We start from the raw sequence: 21,693 nt of genomic DNA on the forward strand, positions 1-21,693 counted from the left end.
AGTAAACTATTTCCTGAGAAAATGCTGTGATGAATCAACTGTTGGTCGAGATGAAGCTGACACATTCACTATCTATAATACTGATGACATATGAGAGCGCCCGGAAAGCGGAAGGTCGGGGGTTCGATCCCAGACCACGTCTTACCAAAAGACGTTAAAAGATGGTACTTGTTGTTACCCTGTCTGGCGTTTGGCATTAAGGGGCTAAAACAAGGATTGGTCGGCTCGGAGTCAGTATACTCATGTTAAACTGCAGCATGGTATCTCAGTGAGCTAGCACTATAAATCGGCATCAGTCAGGACTAGTAAAAGCAGCCACACACACACACACACACATACATGTGCATGCACGTGCTATAATCTTGGACGCGACGTTAAACCCCATTTCACCTCACCTCACCTCACCTCACCACCTCACCTCACCTCACCTCACCTCACCTCACATATGAGAGCATCCATTTGTTTGGTTTGTTTGCATGTTTAACATTGCAATAGAGTCTTGACCGGTTAATCCAGTGATTGAACTAATAACTCGTCTTCGCAATTGGGATATGATGACTATGAGTCAGTATACAGTGTCTGAGTGGGATATTCATGTTAAACTGCATCATGGTATCTCAGTGGGGCTAGCACTATAATATCTGCATTAGTTCGGACTAGTACACGCACGCACGCACACGCACACGCACACGCACACGCACACACACACACACACACCTGTGTTAGAAATTAGCCCATTTTTTAGGGTTTTGCTATGTGGTATCACTAGTGGGCTCACACACACACACACGCACGCACGCACGCACGCACGCACGCACGCACGCACGCATGCACGCACGCACACACACTAACACTAACACACACACTAACACACACTAACACTTACACACGCAAACATGTGCATGCGTGTCTCTGTATTAGTGCAGTAATCTTGAAAGCGACGTTAAGCCCCATTTCACCTCACCTCACACACGTGTATATTGTGTTTGGCCAAATATTGTATTTTTAAGAGCAGGCTGGTAGATTGTTTTGCCCAAGTCTGCTCCTGTGATAGGGTACAGAAGGTTAGACATGTTGAACTTCTCCAGTGATGTATACAAAAATGTTGGACATTATAAACATACTCCAATGAGTTATAAGATGTTTTACACCAGTGGAGGATGGAGATCACTGCTTCTAGCAGTTGTTGGGTATTCTAGGGGTTAAAATGTTTGCTCATCACGTCGAAGACCCAGGTTCAGTTCCCTGAGTGGGTACAATGTGTAAAACCCATATTTGGTGATACTGCTAGAATATTGTTAAAAGTGGTGTAAAGACTCACTCTCACTCACTCACTCACTCACTCACTCACTCACTCACTCACTCACTCACTGGTGTATCCTTGAACTGTTTTATAGGTGTAAAAAATGTTTTATATCATGACCCCCAATACTTTATTTCACTGAGGTATTCAAAAGCTTTCTGTGAAAAAAATGTCCATTTTTGAAGCTCTTTGTGACATGTTAAATGAACCTTAGTGTTAACTGGAGCATAGAAATTGAAATGTGACCTCAATGACAGGTGACCTTGTTTCTTGGAAGTTTGTTCCTTAAATCTTTCCTGAAATCAGGACAGTTTTGTTTCGTTCATTCTAGCTTTACAAAATATTGCAGCGTTTGAAAACACGATACTATTGCAATAATTGTTAGGTTAGAAATGAAATTTCATTCACTCTAGTCCTAAAAAATGATCTGCCATCTACCTAATCTTTTTCTGTTTGTTTGTTTGTTTGTTGTTGAACGCCGCACTCAGCAATATTCCAGCTAAATGATCGCGGTCTCTAAATAATCAAGTCTGGACAAGACAATCTAGTGATTGACATCATGAGCATCGATCCACACAATTGGGAGCATGACCACCTGATCTCGTTAGTTGCTTCTTACGACAAGCATAGTTCCCTTTTACGGCAAGCATGGGTCGATGAAGACCTATTCTACCCCGAATGTTCACGGGTCCCATCTCCTTAATGATAAAAGTGGTTGTCAACTCCGGAAATGTCACAAGTCCTCCCTGAAATTAACTCGTCTTGGACTTGCGGACTTGTGTTAATGTCGATTTTATTTCAAATTATGTAATAGCAGTACTTGATGTGACTGTCTCCTGGGTCTATTGGTAGAGCGTTCGCCTTGAGAGCGGAAGGTCGGTCGTTCCATCTCTCGTCAATCGAAAAGACGTTAAAAGAAGGTACTTGTTGCTACCCTGCATGGCGTTCGGCCTTAAGAGGCAAAAACAAGGACTGGTCAGCCCGGAGTTGGTATACTGTGTCTGAGTGGGGTATTCATGTTTAACTGCGGCATGGTATCTCAGTGAGCTAGCACTATAAACCGGCTTCAGTCCGGAGAAGTATAAGCGAAGTATCAAAATAATACTTTATTAGTGCCAGGCAATTATAGAATCAAATTTACTGGTATAAAAACCATTGTTTCTTTTTTTTTCTAAATCATCCAATTACAATAACGACCAAAGACTGAAAATGTTAGTTTCTATCCCTGGTTCTTATAGTAATGGAAGGATTTAGAATATATAGCTGGAATATTGCTGAGTGTGGCGCTAAACAACAACAAACAAACAAACAAAACCTTATAATGATAACATATACCAAAACCCTTAAAAAGGGCAAATTTCTGCTAGTCCTAATGATGCCTTTATTTAGAATATATAGCTGGAATATTGCTCAGTGTGGCGCTAAACAACAACAAACAAACAAACAAAATCTTACAATGTCAACATATAGCAAAACCCTTTAAAAGGGCAAAATTCTTCTAGTCATTATGATGCCTTTAACTATGGGTTAGTTTGGAAAGGACTATGGAACTGGTACCAATTTCTATCGCTTAGAACTAAAATACTTTTACTTACAGCACAGTTATATTTGTACCACAGACTATGTAAGACTGCAGCCGAAAATAGGAAGCTGATTGAAGGTGATCGATGGAACAAGATACGAATGGCTTATCCAGTAACATCTGGGCTCTCTCTGAGTGCCTATAGGCTGAAAATGGCATAAAAGGTGGCCATGTTAATAGCTGGATCACTGGTTATTGTCAAGTTTATTGGATACTGGCTGGTTAATGTCCATTTCAAACTTTCATGTCTAATGCGTGATATGTGCCACGGCTGGCTCCACCATGAATGGAAAGACTTCTCTAACTGCTGTTGTTGTGCCAGGTCAACTTGCGATATCAGTCTCACTGTTTGGAACGTATGAAGCGCTCTCAGTGATTCAGTACACGATATTTAATCTTTATTTATTCAAGCATATATTTTTTTCTTAATGTGTTATTTTCTTTTTTTTCCGGCTCATTTGGACAGTGTAGAATGTGGAATTGATTTGGTTTATAATATCAAGTCCAAATTTTCAGTCCGCTCTGGAATTTAATATTTGTTTGTTTGTTGTTTAATGCCGCACTCAGCAATGTGCCAGCTATATGATGGCGGGCTGTAAAAAATCGAGTCTGGACCAGACAATCCAATGATTGACATCATGAGCATCGATCCACGCAATTGGGTACGATGACATGTATCAATCAAGTTAGAGAGCCTGACCACCCGATCCCATTACTCGCCTCTCATAACAAGAATAGTCGCTTTTTACGTCAAGCATGGGTTGCTGAAGACCAATTCTGCCCCGGATCTTCACGGGTATGATATTTAGTTACAGAATATGTTTGTGTTGAAATCATCAACTTAAGTTTTCCATATTGATTCATAGAGATTTCATAAGTATTCGTCTGTCACTATTTTGCAACCAGAGTATTTTAACCCATGTTAATGTGATGGTCCCTTTGAAGATGTGGGTTAGAATAGGTCTTTAGCAACCCATGCTTATCATAAGAGGCCACTAACGGAATTGGGTTTGTCAGTTTGTCAGTCTCGCTTACTAGGTTGATGCATGTCATCGTATCCCAATAGCATAGATCGATGCTCATGATATCAATCACTGTATTGTCTGGCTTAGGCTTCATTATTTACAGACCTTTGTCATAAAGCTGGAATATTGCTGAGTGCGGCATTAAACAACAAACAAACAAACAAAGAAACAAACACTATATCATTATTGCAACATTTGTGATGCACTGATTGCTGTCACCAAGTTATTTTTAGAAATGCAGTGTCAATCACCAGTGGGATGATTAATAACTCTATTTTCAGGTGTTACAAGAGTGAGTGAGTATGGTTTTACGCCGTTTTTAGCAATATTCCAGCAATATCACGGCGGGGGACACCAGAAATGGGCTTCATACATTGTACCTATGTTGGGAATCGAACCCACTTCGGCTTGACGGCGAACGCTTTAACCACTAGGCTACCCGACCGCCCCAGATGTTACAAGAAGGAGAACCATTCACACTCCTCTATGGGTTCCACATTCTCACTCGTCTTTGGTACTACTTGTCACACCACTATCATGAGATAGAAACTATATTATTTCATTTTATTTTCAGGTACTGCAAAATTTGGGTCGTGCAGAGCGAACGCATGATGAGACTTTTGATGAGTATGTAACCAGAGTCGAGAGGCAACAGGTAAGAATCACCTCGACAGGTGATTTTTGTAAAACTTGGGTAGACAGATTCTGAAACAAAGTAATACATTTTTTATTTTGTCAACTTTTTATTTTCAATCAGTCATATGATGCAGGTTCATTAAGAAGAACATAACATTGTATATTTAAACATTATTTAATCAGAAATGTATTATTTCTTGTATTATATGGTGACAAAGTAGACACAATATATGGATAACAACTACTAATACAATAATGTTTGGATATAGATCCTTTTACCATTGTCAAGCAAGACTATTATAAGGTGTTTTCTTCATTTTCTGTGTTCAGACAGAGATTTGAATTATTTTCTACACTATTTTCCTCAAAACTAATTGAAATCAATTCAAGGTTGCCAAATGGCATGTGTAGGATCTCAAGATGTGTGTCAGTGCCTCACATATAAAGCATATCCTTGTGTGTGAATACATCCTGCTGTCCCTTTGTGTTCAGAGATTAGTAGTACTGTCCATGTGATCAGAAAGAGCTGTAATAAATGTTCCTAAATATTTCAATAATATTAGTTGTCACCTTTCAGATATGTCTTGCTGTAATGTTAATTGGATTTATGAAGTGACAGTTATCCTGACACGATAAGGATTTAGGAAAACAGTTTTCTCTTGTCATTGATAGATTGTTATTTGATTTTAAAACAATGTAATCAGTTGTCTGGAAGGAAGTATGCATTTTCAAAAAATTGCTGTTTTTTTATTTTGAAAAAAATGAAACATTTAAGAAATTAATGTCTATTCTTATGGGTTAATCTATTATGTTGCCCAGATCTGCAGACAAGCTGCATACAGGGCTCCAGATAAGCTGCGTATCTGCGTAAAATACGCATCAGAAATGCAGAAATACGCAGTAAAATAAAATCCAAGCGTATCAAATACGTAACAAACATTACAGATACGCTACAAAAATAAAACTTGTGCGTATCATCAAAATATTGTGGAGTAACCCTGCGTATTCGATTAGCAAATCAGCAACTTATTTTGAAATTGTATACGGACATTCCATCAAACTTGCCAAACTCCACCATGACAGTTACATTATTATCATTTGCCATCACACTTTCTTGTGGAAGTATCGTGGTATTTTGAGTCCTATAAAGCTCTCGAACCCACACGACACCAGTTTGCAGGGACTAGATGAATAGTGTTTTTAAATAGTTAATTTAAATACCCACATGTGTAAAAACTAGTGGGTAACAGAAATTTGAATACCCAGATAGAATTACTGATACCCAATGATTTTAAAATGCATGGGTAAAATACCCACAACACCAAAAGCTTATCTGGAGCTCTGCTGCATATTTACATAAAAGAGGCAAAATATCACAATTACAGTATTAAGTGATCGTGTACAAGTGAAACATGTAAAACCTCAATAGTATAACACATACTGTACGTAATTACCAAATGCACTTGTCAATTATGTACCTGTATTTCTTTACTGATTGGGTGGTCGGGTAGCCTAGTGGTTAAAGCGTTCGCTTGTCACGCCGAACACCCGGTTCGATTCCCGACATGGGTACAATGTGTGAAGCCCATTTCTGGTGTCCCCCTGCCATGATATTGCTGGAATATTGCTAAAAGCGGCGTTAAACCATACTCACTCACTCACTCTTTACTGATCAAAGACATTGCATTTTATGCAATATAGGTTTTTTTTGCCGATATAGCATTAGCACAATGCTCATTTGCTTTACTGTAATGTCATGAAAATGTAATGTTAATTAAAGTTTGGGTGTGTCTGCATGGTAATATTGCGCTGTCCCCAGTCTATCAACCCAATTTCCCATTGTAGACTCTTACTATTTTGACATTGTAGAGAGTTGCTATAAGTGCAATAATCTTGGACGTGACGTTAAACCCCATTTCACCTCATCTCACCTTGTAAAGGACCCGTAAAGATCCGGGTTAGAATAGGTCTTCAGCAACCCATGCTTGTGGTAAAAGGCGACTATGCTTGTCGTAAGAGGCGACTGACAGGATCGGATGGTCAGACTTGCCGACTTGGTTGATGCATGCCATCGTATCCCAATTGCGTGGATTGATGCTCATGATATCAATCACTGGATTGTGTGGTCCAGATTCGATTATTTACAGAGTGCCATCATATAGCTGGAATATTGTTGAGTGCGGTGTTAAACAACAAACAAACAAACAAAATCACATTGTAGAGATATGGTTTCGGAGATCTTGCATGGATTTAGATGATCCTGTTTAAGCATGGCTAATATTGATGCTGTTCGCATTTTCAACTGAGAAATACAAAAATGGTACAAGTAGTTTTGGGTACATAATTTTAGTCTTGTTTTGACACGTTTCCTGAGTTTCATATGTTTTTGTTTCAGGAAGTTGCCCATAGGATACAAAAGGAACTAAAAAATTATTTACATTGTGTGAGAGGTGAGTTGAAATACTACATTGTCATATGATACCTCATTCGACTTAATAAGCGCCCCCCTCTATTCAGCGCCCACGGTGATATTTGCTTATATATTTGCTAGTGAACAATCCCAATAAGAATCCTTCCGATCGATCAATGTACACAAGACATTTATCATTTTTTCGTGTATAATACGCACTCGTGTGATATATGGACCTTTAACACCCTTAATTACGAGCAATTAAATTGTGGAAAAATATATCTGTCGTGTTTGATACACAAAGACTTTTCTTTTGGATTATTTCAGGCTGTCAGCATAAACCACAAAATTTACGATCTTTCAACTCTTTCACCCAAACTATATTCTAATAAGAGCCCCCTTTTTCTCATTTTGAGAGCACCCTGGGAGGTTATTACGTCGAATATGGTAATATGATAGATTCTGAGGCTTTTTAAAGATACAGTTTAGTATCAAACATGAGACATGTGACACAAGGAAACAAACTTCAAACCATTATGTATAGTATTGCATCCCATGTATTTGTGCATGTTTGAGTCCTTGTGGATATTCTGGGTTAGATTCCGAACGAATTGCAGATACTTACGCTGGTCGTAAGAGGTGATTTAATAGATTGGTTGGTCAGGTTTGGTGACTTGGTGGATTAGGTGTCATTGCAATCCTATCACTTGACCCTGTCTGTGGTGTAGTAGATAGAGCGTCTTCTCCGATAGCCAAAGATCGAACGATCTCCTGGCAATGTCAACTCCAAAAACGTTAAACAATGGTACTTGTTGTTCCCCTGCCTTGTGCTCAGCATTAAAGGAATAAAACAAGTACCGGCCAGCTCGGAGTCAGTATAATGTGTGTAAGGTATTCATGTTAAACTGGGGGGCACGGGTGGCCTAGTCGTCTAAGGCGCCGCGATTCGCTGTGCAGAGTTGTGTCCCTTTGGCATGCCAGAAACCTGTGATTGTGGGTTCGAATCCCGGTTCGCCCCAATTATGTTTCTAGGTTATCAGCACCATACTCGTGCTTGTGGGTTTCACCGAAGTGGTAAACGTCTGAGACCTGCATCACTTCGGGCTTTCCTCCCATGAAGGTGACACGCCGCGATATAACTGGAATACTGTTAAAAGCGGTGTTAAACCCAACTCACTCACTCATGTTAAACTGCGACATGATAATCTAGAGGACTATACCACTACAAAACTGCCTGAAGTCCGGACTAGTAAAAGCAACCACACACACAAACACACACACACACCCATGCACATCGCTATGAATGGCAGTCGGGTAGCCTTGTGGTTAAAGCGTTCGCTCGTCATGCAGAAGACCCGGGTTCGATTCCCGACATGGGTACAATGTGTGAAGCCCATTTCTGGTGTGCCCCTGCTGTGATATTGCTGGAATATTGCTAAAAGCGGAGTAAAACCATACTCACTCACTCACTCACTCACATCGCTATGACCACAATAATCTTTAACACAGTGTTTTGATCCATTTATCTTTGCCTGTAATCAGATGGTGTGGATCGTTGTTTGTAACAAATCGTTGGTCTGAATCTGATGATCTACAGACCGCCATGATATTGCTGCAATATTGCTGTATGTTGCATACAACAATCACACAGTTTTGTAAATGCAGAAGTAAACATAATGAAGAGACAATGTTTTTAACATGTTTAATTGGTCACGGAGGTTTTCCAAATAGTTATTTGCCATGTTCAAATCATCACCCATGTTTGGACACTCTAACAACAAGATATTCAATCATTTCTTGTCAAGCCATCAAAGACACTTCATCATGATGATGAAAGATGACTGACACTCGTCAGACGAGACGTGTCACTCACATGAATGCATTTTGTATGTGGAGATAATTCCTGTCTATCAATAGAGCCAGTGAGAATCTATATAACTCCTGTGATTATCCTACCACAGCGCTACCATAAATTCTGTATTTTAGCTGTCATGACACGATAAAATTCTTCAGATTTTCAACAGAAGTCTTCTTCACTGTCAACTATCCATAAACAGCTGTACAGAAAATAGTAAATGGATTATCGGGGGTGTTTGTATAAAAATAATCTGTGATTGTCTGTTACATGAGAAGTTTAAGAGCTTTTAGTACCAGTCAAATCCCTAACAATATTTCATCTCTATCTTAGGAACCGCATCAACAGCCTTTGATATTCACGCTAGTCCACTAGCCCGAGACTACTAAATTGTGCTGAGGACAAGTAAATATCCAGTGATGGTAGTCCTCATTGACTAGTAAATATAATTCAGAAATGCTCTCAATGCTTCAATTTTTCTCTAAATGGGAACTGAATAAAACTGACAGAAAATGTAAACGTGGTAGTAATGGGAAGCAGGTTCAATTATTTATGTCTGTGACTCAAGGAAGCGGGTTGTCGTTGTCGGCATTGTCCATTAGGTCTTCACATTACTCTCATCAGTTATCATAACATGAGGCATCCCGCTATCCTATTGTGGTAGCATTCCAAAGCCCCATGTCCGTAACGGGATACCGTAGTTACGAGATGAACCCAGCATTACAACGTCCGCCATGTGGAGGTACTTAAATATGGCTGAGTCTCCAGCCCCAAAAATACAACAGTCCGAGGAGGAAATGAAATAGAATTAAGACTTTATAGCTTGTTTATTGAATGCCCACTTTCTTCCCAAAAATTACAACCCTGTGCATATCATTGCAACAAAAAGTGTTTAGTGTATTTCTGGCTCTAAGATTTTAACCGATGTTTAACAAACTCTGATTACCGCTTTGTTAGCATGATTTGTTGATCTCCAACAATGACGCATCTGCCTAACCAGAATATCCTGCCAAGGGTTATTTTGAAGTTTTTGTTGTTAATTGTTATTTTTAATTCACCAACTTAAATAACATATGAGAATGTTTAAATCTTGATTAAACAGTTTTTTCATTTTTGTGCTGTGATTATTTCTGTTTATTTATCCATTTTTGTCTCGATCAGCCAGGATTAGCTATAATCTCTGAGGAATAGTCGAATAAGGTTTCAATAAGGGTTGGGACAAGTCCAAATATACTACCCAGGTACCCTCCCCTCTATTACCCAACCGGGGCGGTCGCGTAGCCTAGTGGTTAAAGCGTTAGCTCGTCACGCCGAAGACCCGGGTTCGATTCCCGACGTGGGTACAATGTGTGAAGCCCATTTCTGGTGTCCCCCGCCGTGATATTGCTGGAATATTGCTAAAAGCGGGGTAAAACCATACTCACTCACTCTATTACCCAACCCTACCTGGGTTACCCGCTGTAGATAGGTTCAAAATGTCTGTTTGGGAATAGTTTGACTGTGTCTCTGGCAAAATGTATTTAGACACACGTATAAAACACCCTGGTCATGCATACACTGAAGTTGACTGATGTTTTGTCTTTATTCAAACATATAAAAGTCAGAAGGAATGTGTGAATAGTCAGAAAATGTAAACATTAGTGATTTGTGTAGCCACAGAGTTCTAGATAATTAAAAATATATCATGTGTCTAACCAGGGGTCCGGGTACTCCAGTGGGTACCAAGGTCCTTCTCAGTACCCATCCAACCCCTGAAGATTCTGGGGTAGACTAGGTCTTCAGCAACCCATGCTTGCCGTAAAGGGCGACTATGCTTGTCGTAAAAGGCGACTAACTGGATCGGGTGGTCAGGCTCGCTGTCGTGGTTGATGCATGTCATCGATCCCAATTGCGTGGATCGATGCTCATGATATCAATCACTGGATTGTCTGGTTCAGACTCCATTATTTACAGACCGCCGTCATATAGCTGTAATATTGCTGAGTGCGGCGTTAAACAACAAACATACAAACAAACAAACAAACAGACAAACTGCAATCCATTCTGTGTATGACTACACAAACCAGTACCCATCCACCCATAGAACACAAGTTCTGGGTTTCATTAGTGCTCTGGACTAGCCTTATTCAAAACATTATATACAATACAAAACCCTGACAAAGCACACACATGAAAATGAGGCTCTTGCAAAGAAAATCCGTATTCCTGACTCTGTTTCACTCTTTGTGGGTAAGGGCAGTGGGATAGCCTAGTGGTTAAAGTGTTTGATTGTCATGCCGAAGTGAGTTTGATTCCCCACATGGGTACAATGTGTGAAGCCCATTTCTGGTGTCCCTCGCCTTGATTGCTTTAATATTGCTAAAAGGTGGCGTAAAATAATACTCACTCATTTTGTGGTATTCCAGGTTAGAATATGTTTATCATTAGATAACTGGAAGGTCAGTCTTGATAACTTTGTACCCTGATGGCGTGGGATGTTGCTCATAATATTGATCACTAGTTTGTCTGGTCCATAAGGGTTGATCGGGTAGCCTAGTGGTTAAAGCGTTCGCTCGTCACGGCGAAGACCCGGGTTTGATTCCCGACATGGGTACAATGTGTGAAGCCCATTTCTGGTGTCCCCCACCGTGATATTGCTGGAATATTGCTAAAAGAGGCGTTAAAACCATACTCACTCACTCACTGACTTTGGCTGAATATTGGCCTTTGGGCAGGTCCAGATAAATCTTTAAGTTAATGACTGGTACACTCACTCACTCACTCTGGTCCACAATCAAGGCTAGTTAGAGTTCAATTTCAACGATTGGACACCATGGTCCAAGTTTTTCATTTAATTGTTCTGTCATCAAGGTAAATAATAGGGAAAAAGGAAGTTCCGTCATAGCCAAGTTGTGTGTAACTCACAAGCAGGGTAAAAAACAAGGAGCCATGGTTGTACCTCTGTTAATCTAAGGTCAACCATATTGATCTTCAGAAACTGAAACAAAACTTCAACCAAAAGTCTTTAAGAGTTTACTGCCCAACTTTTAAGTAACAGTACCCAGAACGGGAGGATGTGTGTACCATCATTGTACATGTTTGTTGAACATGTTGAACAGGAATTCGATGTTTTTCAACATATTTCCTGGACACATGTAAATCAACATTTCAGTTGCCTAATATTTGAATCCTCTTGCCAACACATCATTACTTGTTGTCCTTTCACACCTTTGGTCTCATTCCTGACATAAACAGACAGACATGACTAGGTTCTGGCAAAGTGTTGTGTAAGTCAGGTGTAGAGTATATATACTCAACGACAAAAGAAACACGAATACCATACGTTTGTTTGTTGTTTAAATCTGCGCTCAGCAGTATTCCAGCTATGTAACAGCGGTCTGTAAGTAATTGAGTCTTCACCAGTCAATCCAGTGATTGATATCATGAGCACTGATCCACACAGTTGGGATATGATGATATGCTTCAACCAAGTCAGAGAGCCTGACCACCCGATGTCGTGTCTTACGAGAAGAATAGTCATCTCTTATGCTTGGGTTGCTGAAGACCTTTTCAAAACTGAATCTTCGCAGGTCTCATGTTGGTTAATATATGAAGAATTTCTCATATTCAAGAGATATTAGATTGGTTAGACGTACAAATGAACATACTGTTATGTTGTGTGAATCAACACATCACATGTGACGTCCTAGACCCAAGACTCGAGATTTGTCTCATGCAGGATAAATGTATAAAGTTTGGAAATCAGGTGCAGCATATCGTGATAAGAATAAAGAAACAATTTGGTAACACTTGACTGATTGTTAGTTTGGTATTCAAGTTTTGTATTTACTGGAAACATCTCTTCTAACAGACATACTTCTCTATATGTTTCTGTGGTTGGTGTTTCTTTTGACAGTGAGTATATGTTCGTTTGCACCGAGTGTGAAACCTACTTGAGGAATAAACAAAGGTGCTACTTACATTCATTTAACATGCAGTCAGGCCATGTTTGGGCTCAAGGCTACTCTCAATTACCTTGACTACTTTCGACTGATACTAAAGTGGATATTTTGAATTTAACATTTATTTCATACAATGTCTAGAAGTGGACATTCTTGTTTTTTGCCATTTTATTTGAAGCTATACAATAACTTCAGTCAGAGACAAGGCTCCACGACTACCGGCAATCTCAGCGTGTGCTTGATTGAAAGGATTGAAAAAGCTTGAAAATTTTAGTTCTGTCTTGAACATGTTGACAACTCATGTATTTATGATCTGCCTTGACAATGCCTTCAAATTTCTAAACATTCCCAATCTCAAGTAGATTTTCCAGAAAATATATATATGTCTTTTCTTCGTTAAGAAACAATACCCTGGTAAAGACACCTTTTATATGTAGCCAGTTACAATAGAGTTATCTCCCTTCCAAAGATGGATCCTGCTTCCAAATATGTGTCTGAAACATATTTAATGCATACCAAGTAGGGCTGGGACGAGTCCAAATTTACTACCCAGGTACCCACCACCTTATTACCCGACCCTACCCGGGTACCCACTGTAGGTCTCAGGAGATGTCTCAAAATGTCAGATTGGGAACATTTTTAGCATAGCCCTGGCAAAACGTATTTAGATACATGTACTTAACAATCTGGTCATTCATACACTGAAGCTGAATTAAATTATAAATTTATTCAACCATATGAAAATCAGAAGGAATGGGTGCAGTGTCAGAAAGAAATGTGAACATTAGTGACTTCTAGCATGTGTAGTGTAACCATAGAGTTCTAGATAATTTTTGTCATCAAATAATATATCATGTGACTAACCACGGGTTCGGGTAGTCCTGTTGGTACCCGGGTCCTACTTGGTACGCACCTGACCCGGGATCCCGAGTTACCCATCCCAGCCTTAATACCAAGTTTTCATGTACTGGGCGTTCGCAGAATTATTTCATCCCAAATGACAAAGAATGATGTAAAGATGTGGGATTTATCTGGACGTGATCAGAGGCGATATTTGGCTTCAATTCTGCAGCAAATGTCAGTAAAAATTGCCTAATTGGAATTAAAAATAATATAGTTAAGACATATGATGGACTTTGAATACCATGTTAAAATACCACAGAATTTAGGCAAATAAGAAATTTGAACAAAATTATGATATTTTTATCTATTCCTGCCAATTCTCTGAGGAAGGTACCGCCTCCGTGGTCTAGTGGTAGAGCGTCCGCCCAGGGAGCGGAAGGTCCGAGGTTCGATCCCCGGCCGCGTCATACCAGAAGACGTTAAAAGATGGTACTTGTCGTCACCCTGTCTGGCGCTCAGCATTAAGGGACTAAAACAAGGACTGGTCAGCTCGGTGTCAGTATACTGTGTCTGAGTGGGGTATTCATGTTAAACTGCGGCATGGTATCTCAGTGGGCTAGCACTATAAATCAGCATCAGTCCGGACTAGTACCAACAGCCACACAAACACACACACGTGCATGCACATCGCTATATAAGTGCAATAATCTTGGATGCGACGTTAAACCCAATTTCACCTCACCTCTGAGGAAGGTATCAAAGACAAGCAGATTGGACTGATTGTCTGAGGATTATTTTATTTTAGCCTAACACAGCCAAACTGCATCACAAGTTTGTTATGTACATCAGAAGGCTGGTATTCAATACAACAAAGTAATATGTCAACACAGACTGACTACCACTTCACCAAATAGGATAGGTAAAGAGGACGTGTAAATATAGATATTTTTTCCAAGCATGCTCCAAATTTCTCACAGAGGCAGCCAAGCATGAGTAGTAGACTTGCTGTTAAAGAAACATTGATTTTATGAACTGGCGCTCTTTTGAAGCTACCCCAATGCAAAGTAAAGAGATTATTAATGAAATTAATTGTTTGTATTATATGTCACAACTTTTCAAGTTTTCGGCAACTTTTTGACAAAGATGTTAAGTGTCCTTGCATTAAGAACGAAAAGTGATTTGCTGGCTGTTGTAGTTATAGTGAGTCCCTTAGGCTATTCTTGTAAGCTTGTCTAGTTTTTGTGTCATAGTCACTCTTCCGGAAAGGTATGCCATGTTATGAATGTGATTTACTTGAGAACCTGGTATTTCACCAAGGGATATCTTCGTAGAAACACTACAGCTTGGACCGAGACAGGGTATTTTGAAGCCTAAATGTCCTCCTTCTTTGTTGTAGAGGAGCCTTGTATGTTGTTTTTGTTTATTTACAAGACTGAAATTAGAAAAAACAAAAATGTCTTTTGGCAAAAGAATTTGCCAGCTCTGTTTTACAAGTAGATGAAATTAAAAAAAATGCAAGATTTTATCACTGCTGTTTGTAAAGAATGGTGAAATAATATGTATAATAATGTTTATTATGATAAAAAACGAATTAGTTATCTTTCGGTATCTTGCATTGTTAAACTTGTTTGCTTATCAATTCATTATGGCAGTACTAATCTGAAAGTTGAATTTTGTTTTTTTATTGAATTTTAGGCCAAAAGGTTTTTAATCCAACTAATAAAAATAAGCCTACTTTTGGAATTATTAAGGAAGGGACGCATATTCATAATTTATGCAACGGTAACAGAAATATTCACTTGTACCTCCTGAATTCATGGTTGCAGTAATTGTGAAATAAGACAGAAAGAATAAACTTTCGTTATGGAAAATACCTGTCAAGATTCAGGATAGAATTTGTCTTCAGCAACCCATGCTGACATCAAGAGGTAGACTAACATCTAGTCTCTGAAATGAACGGATTTACAGAAAAAACAGTTGCTAAATTATAGTTATAAAATATAATAAAAAGAAGCCCAAAGACTTTCTTCATTTTCAGATACTGCAGTAGACTTGCCAAACATTATAGACTTGCATGGGCTGTGTTTGATATATTTATTTCAGGGTCTGTATGACAGACTAACCAAGAGGCTGTTATGCTTCTTGTAGAAGAAGTTAAAGGACAACCAATTCTTTCATCATTACTGTAGTTAATCTGACAGTCCAGGACACATAACTATATAAATATGAAACAATCGGATGTTCCTTAACTTCTTTTGAGTAGTATATATCATACAGATAAAATCTTGATCAGGACCAGTTTAAAACAACTGATGTTCAGATATGTTTTAATAGTTTAAAATTATTAGACGTAATAAATACAGAATGAAGTGTGAAATGTATTGTGATTTTCAGTTTAATATTGTGTTGCGTCAAGTCATTTGAACTTTCTTTCTGAACTTGTTAGAATGAAAACGTTTATTAATACGGTGATGTAGTATTTGCTCAAAGATGAAAATCTCTTCCATGAGCATATTTTAATGATGTTGGTCACCAACTCTCATTCAATGGGAATGAAAAGGACCAAACCAATCATGTCGACATGCATGCACATTTTACGTCTTTAACTTGTGTGAGATGACACGAAAATACCAAATAGAATGCATACATGGTTGAAGGTGTCATGAAGTGTGAAATGTACATCCTTCCTCCAACATCATAACAGTGGTTGTTATGGGCTCAAAATTAGGTCAAACAGAATGAACACAAGTGAGTCACTGCACAGAATACCAGCTGAAATTTACTGTAATTATCAAAACAGACAATGGGAGTAAGAAATCTCACGTTTTATGTCCAAGGCACATGTACGTTATATTGATTTTGATTATGAAGAAAAGGCAGTTGTTGATTCAGGTTCTAAATCAATTCAGCCATGGGGGATTTGTCACAAAATGGATCAGCTAATTTTGTCCCGAAAGACTTCACTTCTTTTTCTTCTTGGTTCATTTACTAGAAGATAAATATTTGGGTTATGGAAATCGTTAAGCGTGAATTAACATTAGTTGAACAAAGGTGTGTGTAGTCACTTGCACCAGTCAAGGAACAGAAATACTATAGTGATTGTGGACACAATATTAACATTGATTTATAATTATCCTGGCCGTGTTTTGGAAAAGCCTTATTATCTTAAGAGAGGAAGATATGATTTGCCTTTTAATGAGTTTGTCTAGGTTCAGTTGATTTGTAAAAAAGATGTTGCATTTTTTACCTTGTACTATGTGAATATGTGTGGTGTGGAAACAGGTTAAACAAACATTTTCCTGGGTCTGAGGTATGGTAGTAGGGGACCAGGTATGATAATGGGGGTCCCAAGTATGATAGTAGGGGACCAGGTATGATAATGGGGGTCCCAAGTTTGATAGTAGGGGACCAGGTATGATAATGGGGGTCCCAAGTTTGATAGTAGGGGACCAGGTATGATAATGGGAGAGGCCCAGGTATGATAATGGAGGAGGCCCAGGCATGATAATGGGGGAGTCCCAGGTATGATAATGGGGTTCCTAGGTATGATAATGGGGGAGGCCCAGGTATGATAATGGGGTTCCCAGGCATGATAATGGGGGAAGCCCAGGTATGATAATGGGGGAGGCCCAGGTATGATAGTGGGGGAGGCCCAGGTATGATAATGGAGGAGGCCCAGGTATGATAATGGGGTTCCCAAGCATGATAATTGGGGAAGCCCAGGTATGATAATGGAGGAGGCCCAGGTATGATAATGGGGGCCCAGGTATGATACTGGGGGAGGCCCAGGTATGATAATGGGGGCCCAGGTACTGTAGAAATGTTCATGAATGCTTACACTCTCTTTAAAACTTGACTTTTTTCTTTTGGAATAAAACTTATTGATTGAGTTTTGGAAAATGGACTGGAACAGTAAAATTTAGCTTCCACACTACTTTGCAGGCCATAAATAACTTCACTTTAATGATGTGGTTACACCCATGGGACTTATTGCATCAAATTATTGCATCCACTCTCATTTCTTATGAGTAAGGGATGAGGAACACATGTAAAAATACCTAAAATAGGAATTGTTTTTCCAAAACAGGTAAATGTAAATTCTTGTTGCATGCATTCATGTCTCAGTGACGTGTTAGTCAGTGTGACATTTTCTCTTTGATCAATTTGCCCTTACACGTGTGCTCTCCCTCTGACGCCCAACCACCGAACATCCAGGTTAGAATAGCTCTTCAGCAACCCATGCTTGCCGTAAAAGGCAACTATGCTTGTCGTAAAAGGCAACTAACATGATCGTGTGTTCAGGCTCTCTGACTTGGTTGATGCATGTCATCGTATCCCATTGATGCTCATGATGTCAATCACTGGATTGTCTGGTCCAGACTTGATTATGTACAGACCGTTGTCATATGGCTGGAATATTGCTGAGTGCGGCATTAAACAACAAACAAACATTCAGTATAAACCCAGTATAAGTCTCATGAACATCGCTATTTGACGAAAATGTCTTCAGCATCACAAATTAAACCCTCCTCATCTCACCTGAAAAACAGTTGGCACTTTCATTTGGTATAGCCAGGCATAAGAATTGGTCTTTAGCAACCCATGCTTGTTGTAAGAGGCGACCAACAGGATGGGATGTGAAGGCTCGCTTACTTGGTTGATGCATGTAAAAGTATAGTAATTACGTAGATTATCTCGATATCAATTACTGAATTGTCTGGTCCATACTTAATTACAGACCACCATCATTTAGCTGGAATATTGCTGAGCGTGATGTTAAAATGAAAGAAAGAAACATTACTACTCCCTATTTTTTCATCATCACAAAACTCATTATAGTGGTGAGGTGTGCTATTATTATGTAGGTTTAAAATTATGTTATTTACATGAAGCGAGCAAGACTTCCTGGTGGCTCATGTTGGGATGACATAAACAACTGAGAGAGACAGTGGTTAAACTCATGGTGGATGGTCCTTGATGTCCCTTGTCAGAAATGTTGCCATGGCTAGCATCAGTTGAGTGAGGTGACCTCTCTAAACCTCTTTGTACATGTCGCTTATCACAGTCTCTGTCTCTGGAGCACAATTCTATGAAAAGATGGTAATAGTGTGACTCATAGCTACAGCATGTGAATGTTGTTTTACGCCATCTGCGGTTTTACAGCTTTCACATGTTGATCTTTAAATAATTCTGTGTCTGGTTGATTTGATTTGATTTGATTTGATTTGATGTTGTTTAACGCCGCACTCAGCTATATTCCAGCTATATGGCGGCAGTCTGTAAATAATCGAGTCTGGACCAGACAATCCAGTGATTGATATCATGAGCATTGATCCACGCAACTGGGATACAACGACATGCATGAACCAAGTCAGCGAGCCTGACCACCCTATCCCATAAGTCGCCTTTTACTGCAAGCATGGGTTGCTGAAGACCTATTCTACCCTGGAAGCTTCACGGGTCTCGATGTCTGGAACAGAGTAGCTGGTGGTTGATACAATGTCACAAGATCCATGATGACAAACAACTAGCCAGGGACGGAAAGTGAAACTAGCCTGCTCGTCCGAGTCAGTTCATATAATGTTAAGTGTACCATAAGAGTTCAAGGTTGTTTGCAAGCGCTGTTGTATTTTCTCAGTATTCAGGGTAGTTAACGAGTCAGGTTAAGTTCTACTATTGAGGTGACTGTCATGACCACTGATTCCTCATTTCTACCAGCCATTACAGCAACAATGAGATACTGTGGGTCAGTTACTAGAGTGCTACATTGTTGTGTTCAGGCCTTGAAAGTTGTGTTTTCTAGGATTTCATGGGTAGATTGTTCTATTTCATGCTTAAATTGTTCTGTACTCATGCCTTGAAATTCTGATTTTTAGGATTTCATGCATAGAATGTTCTGTTTCATGCATAGAATGTTCTGTTTCATGCTTAGAATGTTCTGTTTCATGCTTTGAATGTTCTGTTTCATGCTTAGAATGTTTTGTTTTCATACCAATATTCAGTTTTCAAGTGAGCTTTATGCATAGAATGTCGTTCCATGCCCACAATGTTCATTTTCATGCCAAGAATGTTCAGTTTTATGCCAACTTTTCAAGTATCTATGTTCTGTTTCAGCATTATCGCTTGCAAGCAGGTCCTTCTACGCTTCTGTGTCAGAAAGTTATGAGCCTGGGTGGACAAGAGAATCAGAATTCAAGCAGAAAGTTCAGGTACAATTATATATGAATAATCGAGGAAACTCCACCAGTGATTACATACTTCACAATACTGTGACAAAACTGGGGACATGCTTAACACGAGCTGAGGCAGTGTGTGCTTGTCATTTTCTATTGTGTAGAGATGCTGAAAATGAGTCAAGACAATATCGACTACTATTTGTGTGACATCTCCCTGCCAGTAAGTCCCCTATTAACCAGGACTTTCAGAACATCCCTATCAAAAGTTGTGTAGTATATATAAAGGATATTATGTGAGTGTCCATGTGATTCTATGTATATGACATGAACACGAATATAATGTTCTGTCTATTACCGAAGAAGATGTCTTCTCACAGAGATGAATTTTAGTGTTTACCTATAAAGACAGCAAGTCGCAACATCGACGGAACCACAATTTGTTGAATGACGTCAACAATCTTCAGCTATGATGTCGTTTCTAGTGTGATGTCATTCCGACCTCACGTCACAATGTGATTAGAATGACATCAACAATGCCGTCCGGATGACGCAAACAATACACTGTTGTCTCGTGACGTGATATGACCCTAGGGCACATATGGTTTTTATGAACCCCGATATGTTTGCCCTCATAGGTAATAAATTCAGATATTAATATATAATAAACTGACTGCAGCTGTAGATGTAGACTAGTATACAGTCCCCAAAATAAAATTAGGTACAAGGTCAAATATTAATAATTCTATTAGGAAACCCGCGAGTATTAAGGAGCCGTCAGCTGAAGAGGGGATGAGTATAGGCTGCCGGACCTGAGAGGAGATGAGAGTTGAAAGCGGTGATTGTCCGTGAGACGACCGACTTCTCTTTTATGTGTTCATGTCAAGTTCTCTCCCTTGACAGAGGCTTTAAATTCACTGACGTGGTGATAATAAATTTAGACATCTACAGCACATTGTTGTTTGGGACATGACAGAACTTGACAGAACTGGATGAGGTTTTGCTCGAATCAGTTATTTACCTCGTTTTACAGTGTTTCATGTTGGAATCAAAGAAACACAGCCTTGATGAGTGATTATGATCAATGGCCCATTGCTAGTTGAGGACCACATGTTGTAAATGTATGTCCTGTGTAATTGGAGACAAACTTTTTTTATAATACAAACACAACACACCTATCATTAAACTAATAGACCTGTAAAGATCTGTGTTAGAATAGGTCTTCAGCAACCCATGTTTGCCCTGAAAGGAGACTATGCTTGTCGTAAAAGGCGACTAACAGGATCGGGTGGTCAGGCTTGCTGACTTGGTTGATGCATGTAATCGTATCCCAATTGCATGGATCGATGCTCATGATGTCAATCACTGGATTGTCTGGACCAGACTTGATTATTTACAGACCGCCGTCATGTAGCTGTAATATTGCTGACGACAAACAACAATAACAACAACAACAACATTCACCTTTTAAAGGGGCAAGAAGCAGCTCACCTGACGAGGGGACAAGAAGCAGCCCTGTGAATTCACCTGACGAGGGGGCAAGAAGCAGCCCTGTGAATTCACCTGACGAGGGGACAAGAAGCAGCCCTGTGAATTCACCTGACGAGGGGGCAAGAAGCAGCCCTGTGAATTCACCTGACGAGGGGACAAGAAGCAGCCCTGTGAATTCACCTGACGAGGGGACAAGAAGCAGCCCTGTGAATTCACCTGACGAGGGGACAAGAAGCAGCCCTGTGAATTCACCTGACGAGGGGGCAAGAAGCAGCCCTGTGAATTCACCTGACGAGGGGACAAGAAGCAGCCCTGTGAATGCACCTGACGAGGGGGCAAGAAGTAGTCTACTTTTTATCACTACCAGCAGAGAGCATATGGTCTCTGCTACCAGGCACCAGATATGTTTTATTGATAAATCAGGTAAATGTTCT

At 39.6% G+C, this 21,693-nt stretch overlaps 1 protein-coding gene across 2 annotated transcripts in view; it reads left to right on the forward strand.

Moving 5' to 3' along the window:
- The window catches only part of LOC139463924 (myc box-dependent-interacting protein 1-like), a 70,760-nt gene that overhangs the window by 25,049 nt on the left and 24,018 nt on the right, over positions 1 to 21,693 (forward strand). For both annotated transcript variants that reach the window (XM_071245360.1, XM_071245361.1), the window contains exons 2-4: positions 4,485 to 4,565; positions 6,942 to 6,996; positions 19,710 to 19,804. In XM_071245360.1, the coding sequence (XP_071101461.1) occupies positions 4,485 to 4,565; positions 6,942 to 6,996; positions 19,710 to 19,804 (231 nt within the window). The remainder of the gene's footprint in view (positions 1 to 4,484; positions 4,566 to 6,941; positions 6,997 to 19,709; positions 19,805 to 21,693) is intronic.

This window comes from Haliotis cracherodii, unplaced genomic scaffold (assembly GCF_022045235.1).
Source record: "Haliotis cracherodii isolate W230 unplaced genomic scaffold, xgHalCrac1.p SCAF_16, whole genome shotgun sequence".
Classification (NCBI taxonomy): domain Eukaryota; kingdom Metazoa; phylum Mollusca; class Gastropoda; order Lepetellida; family Haliotidae; genus Haliotis; species Haliotis cracherodii.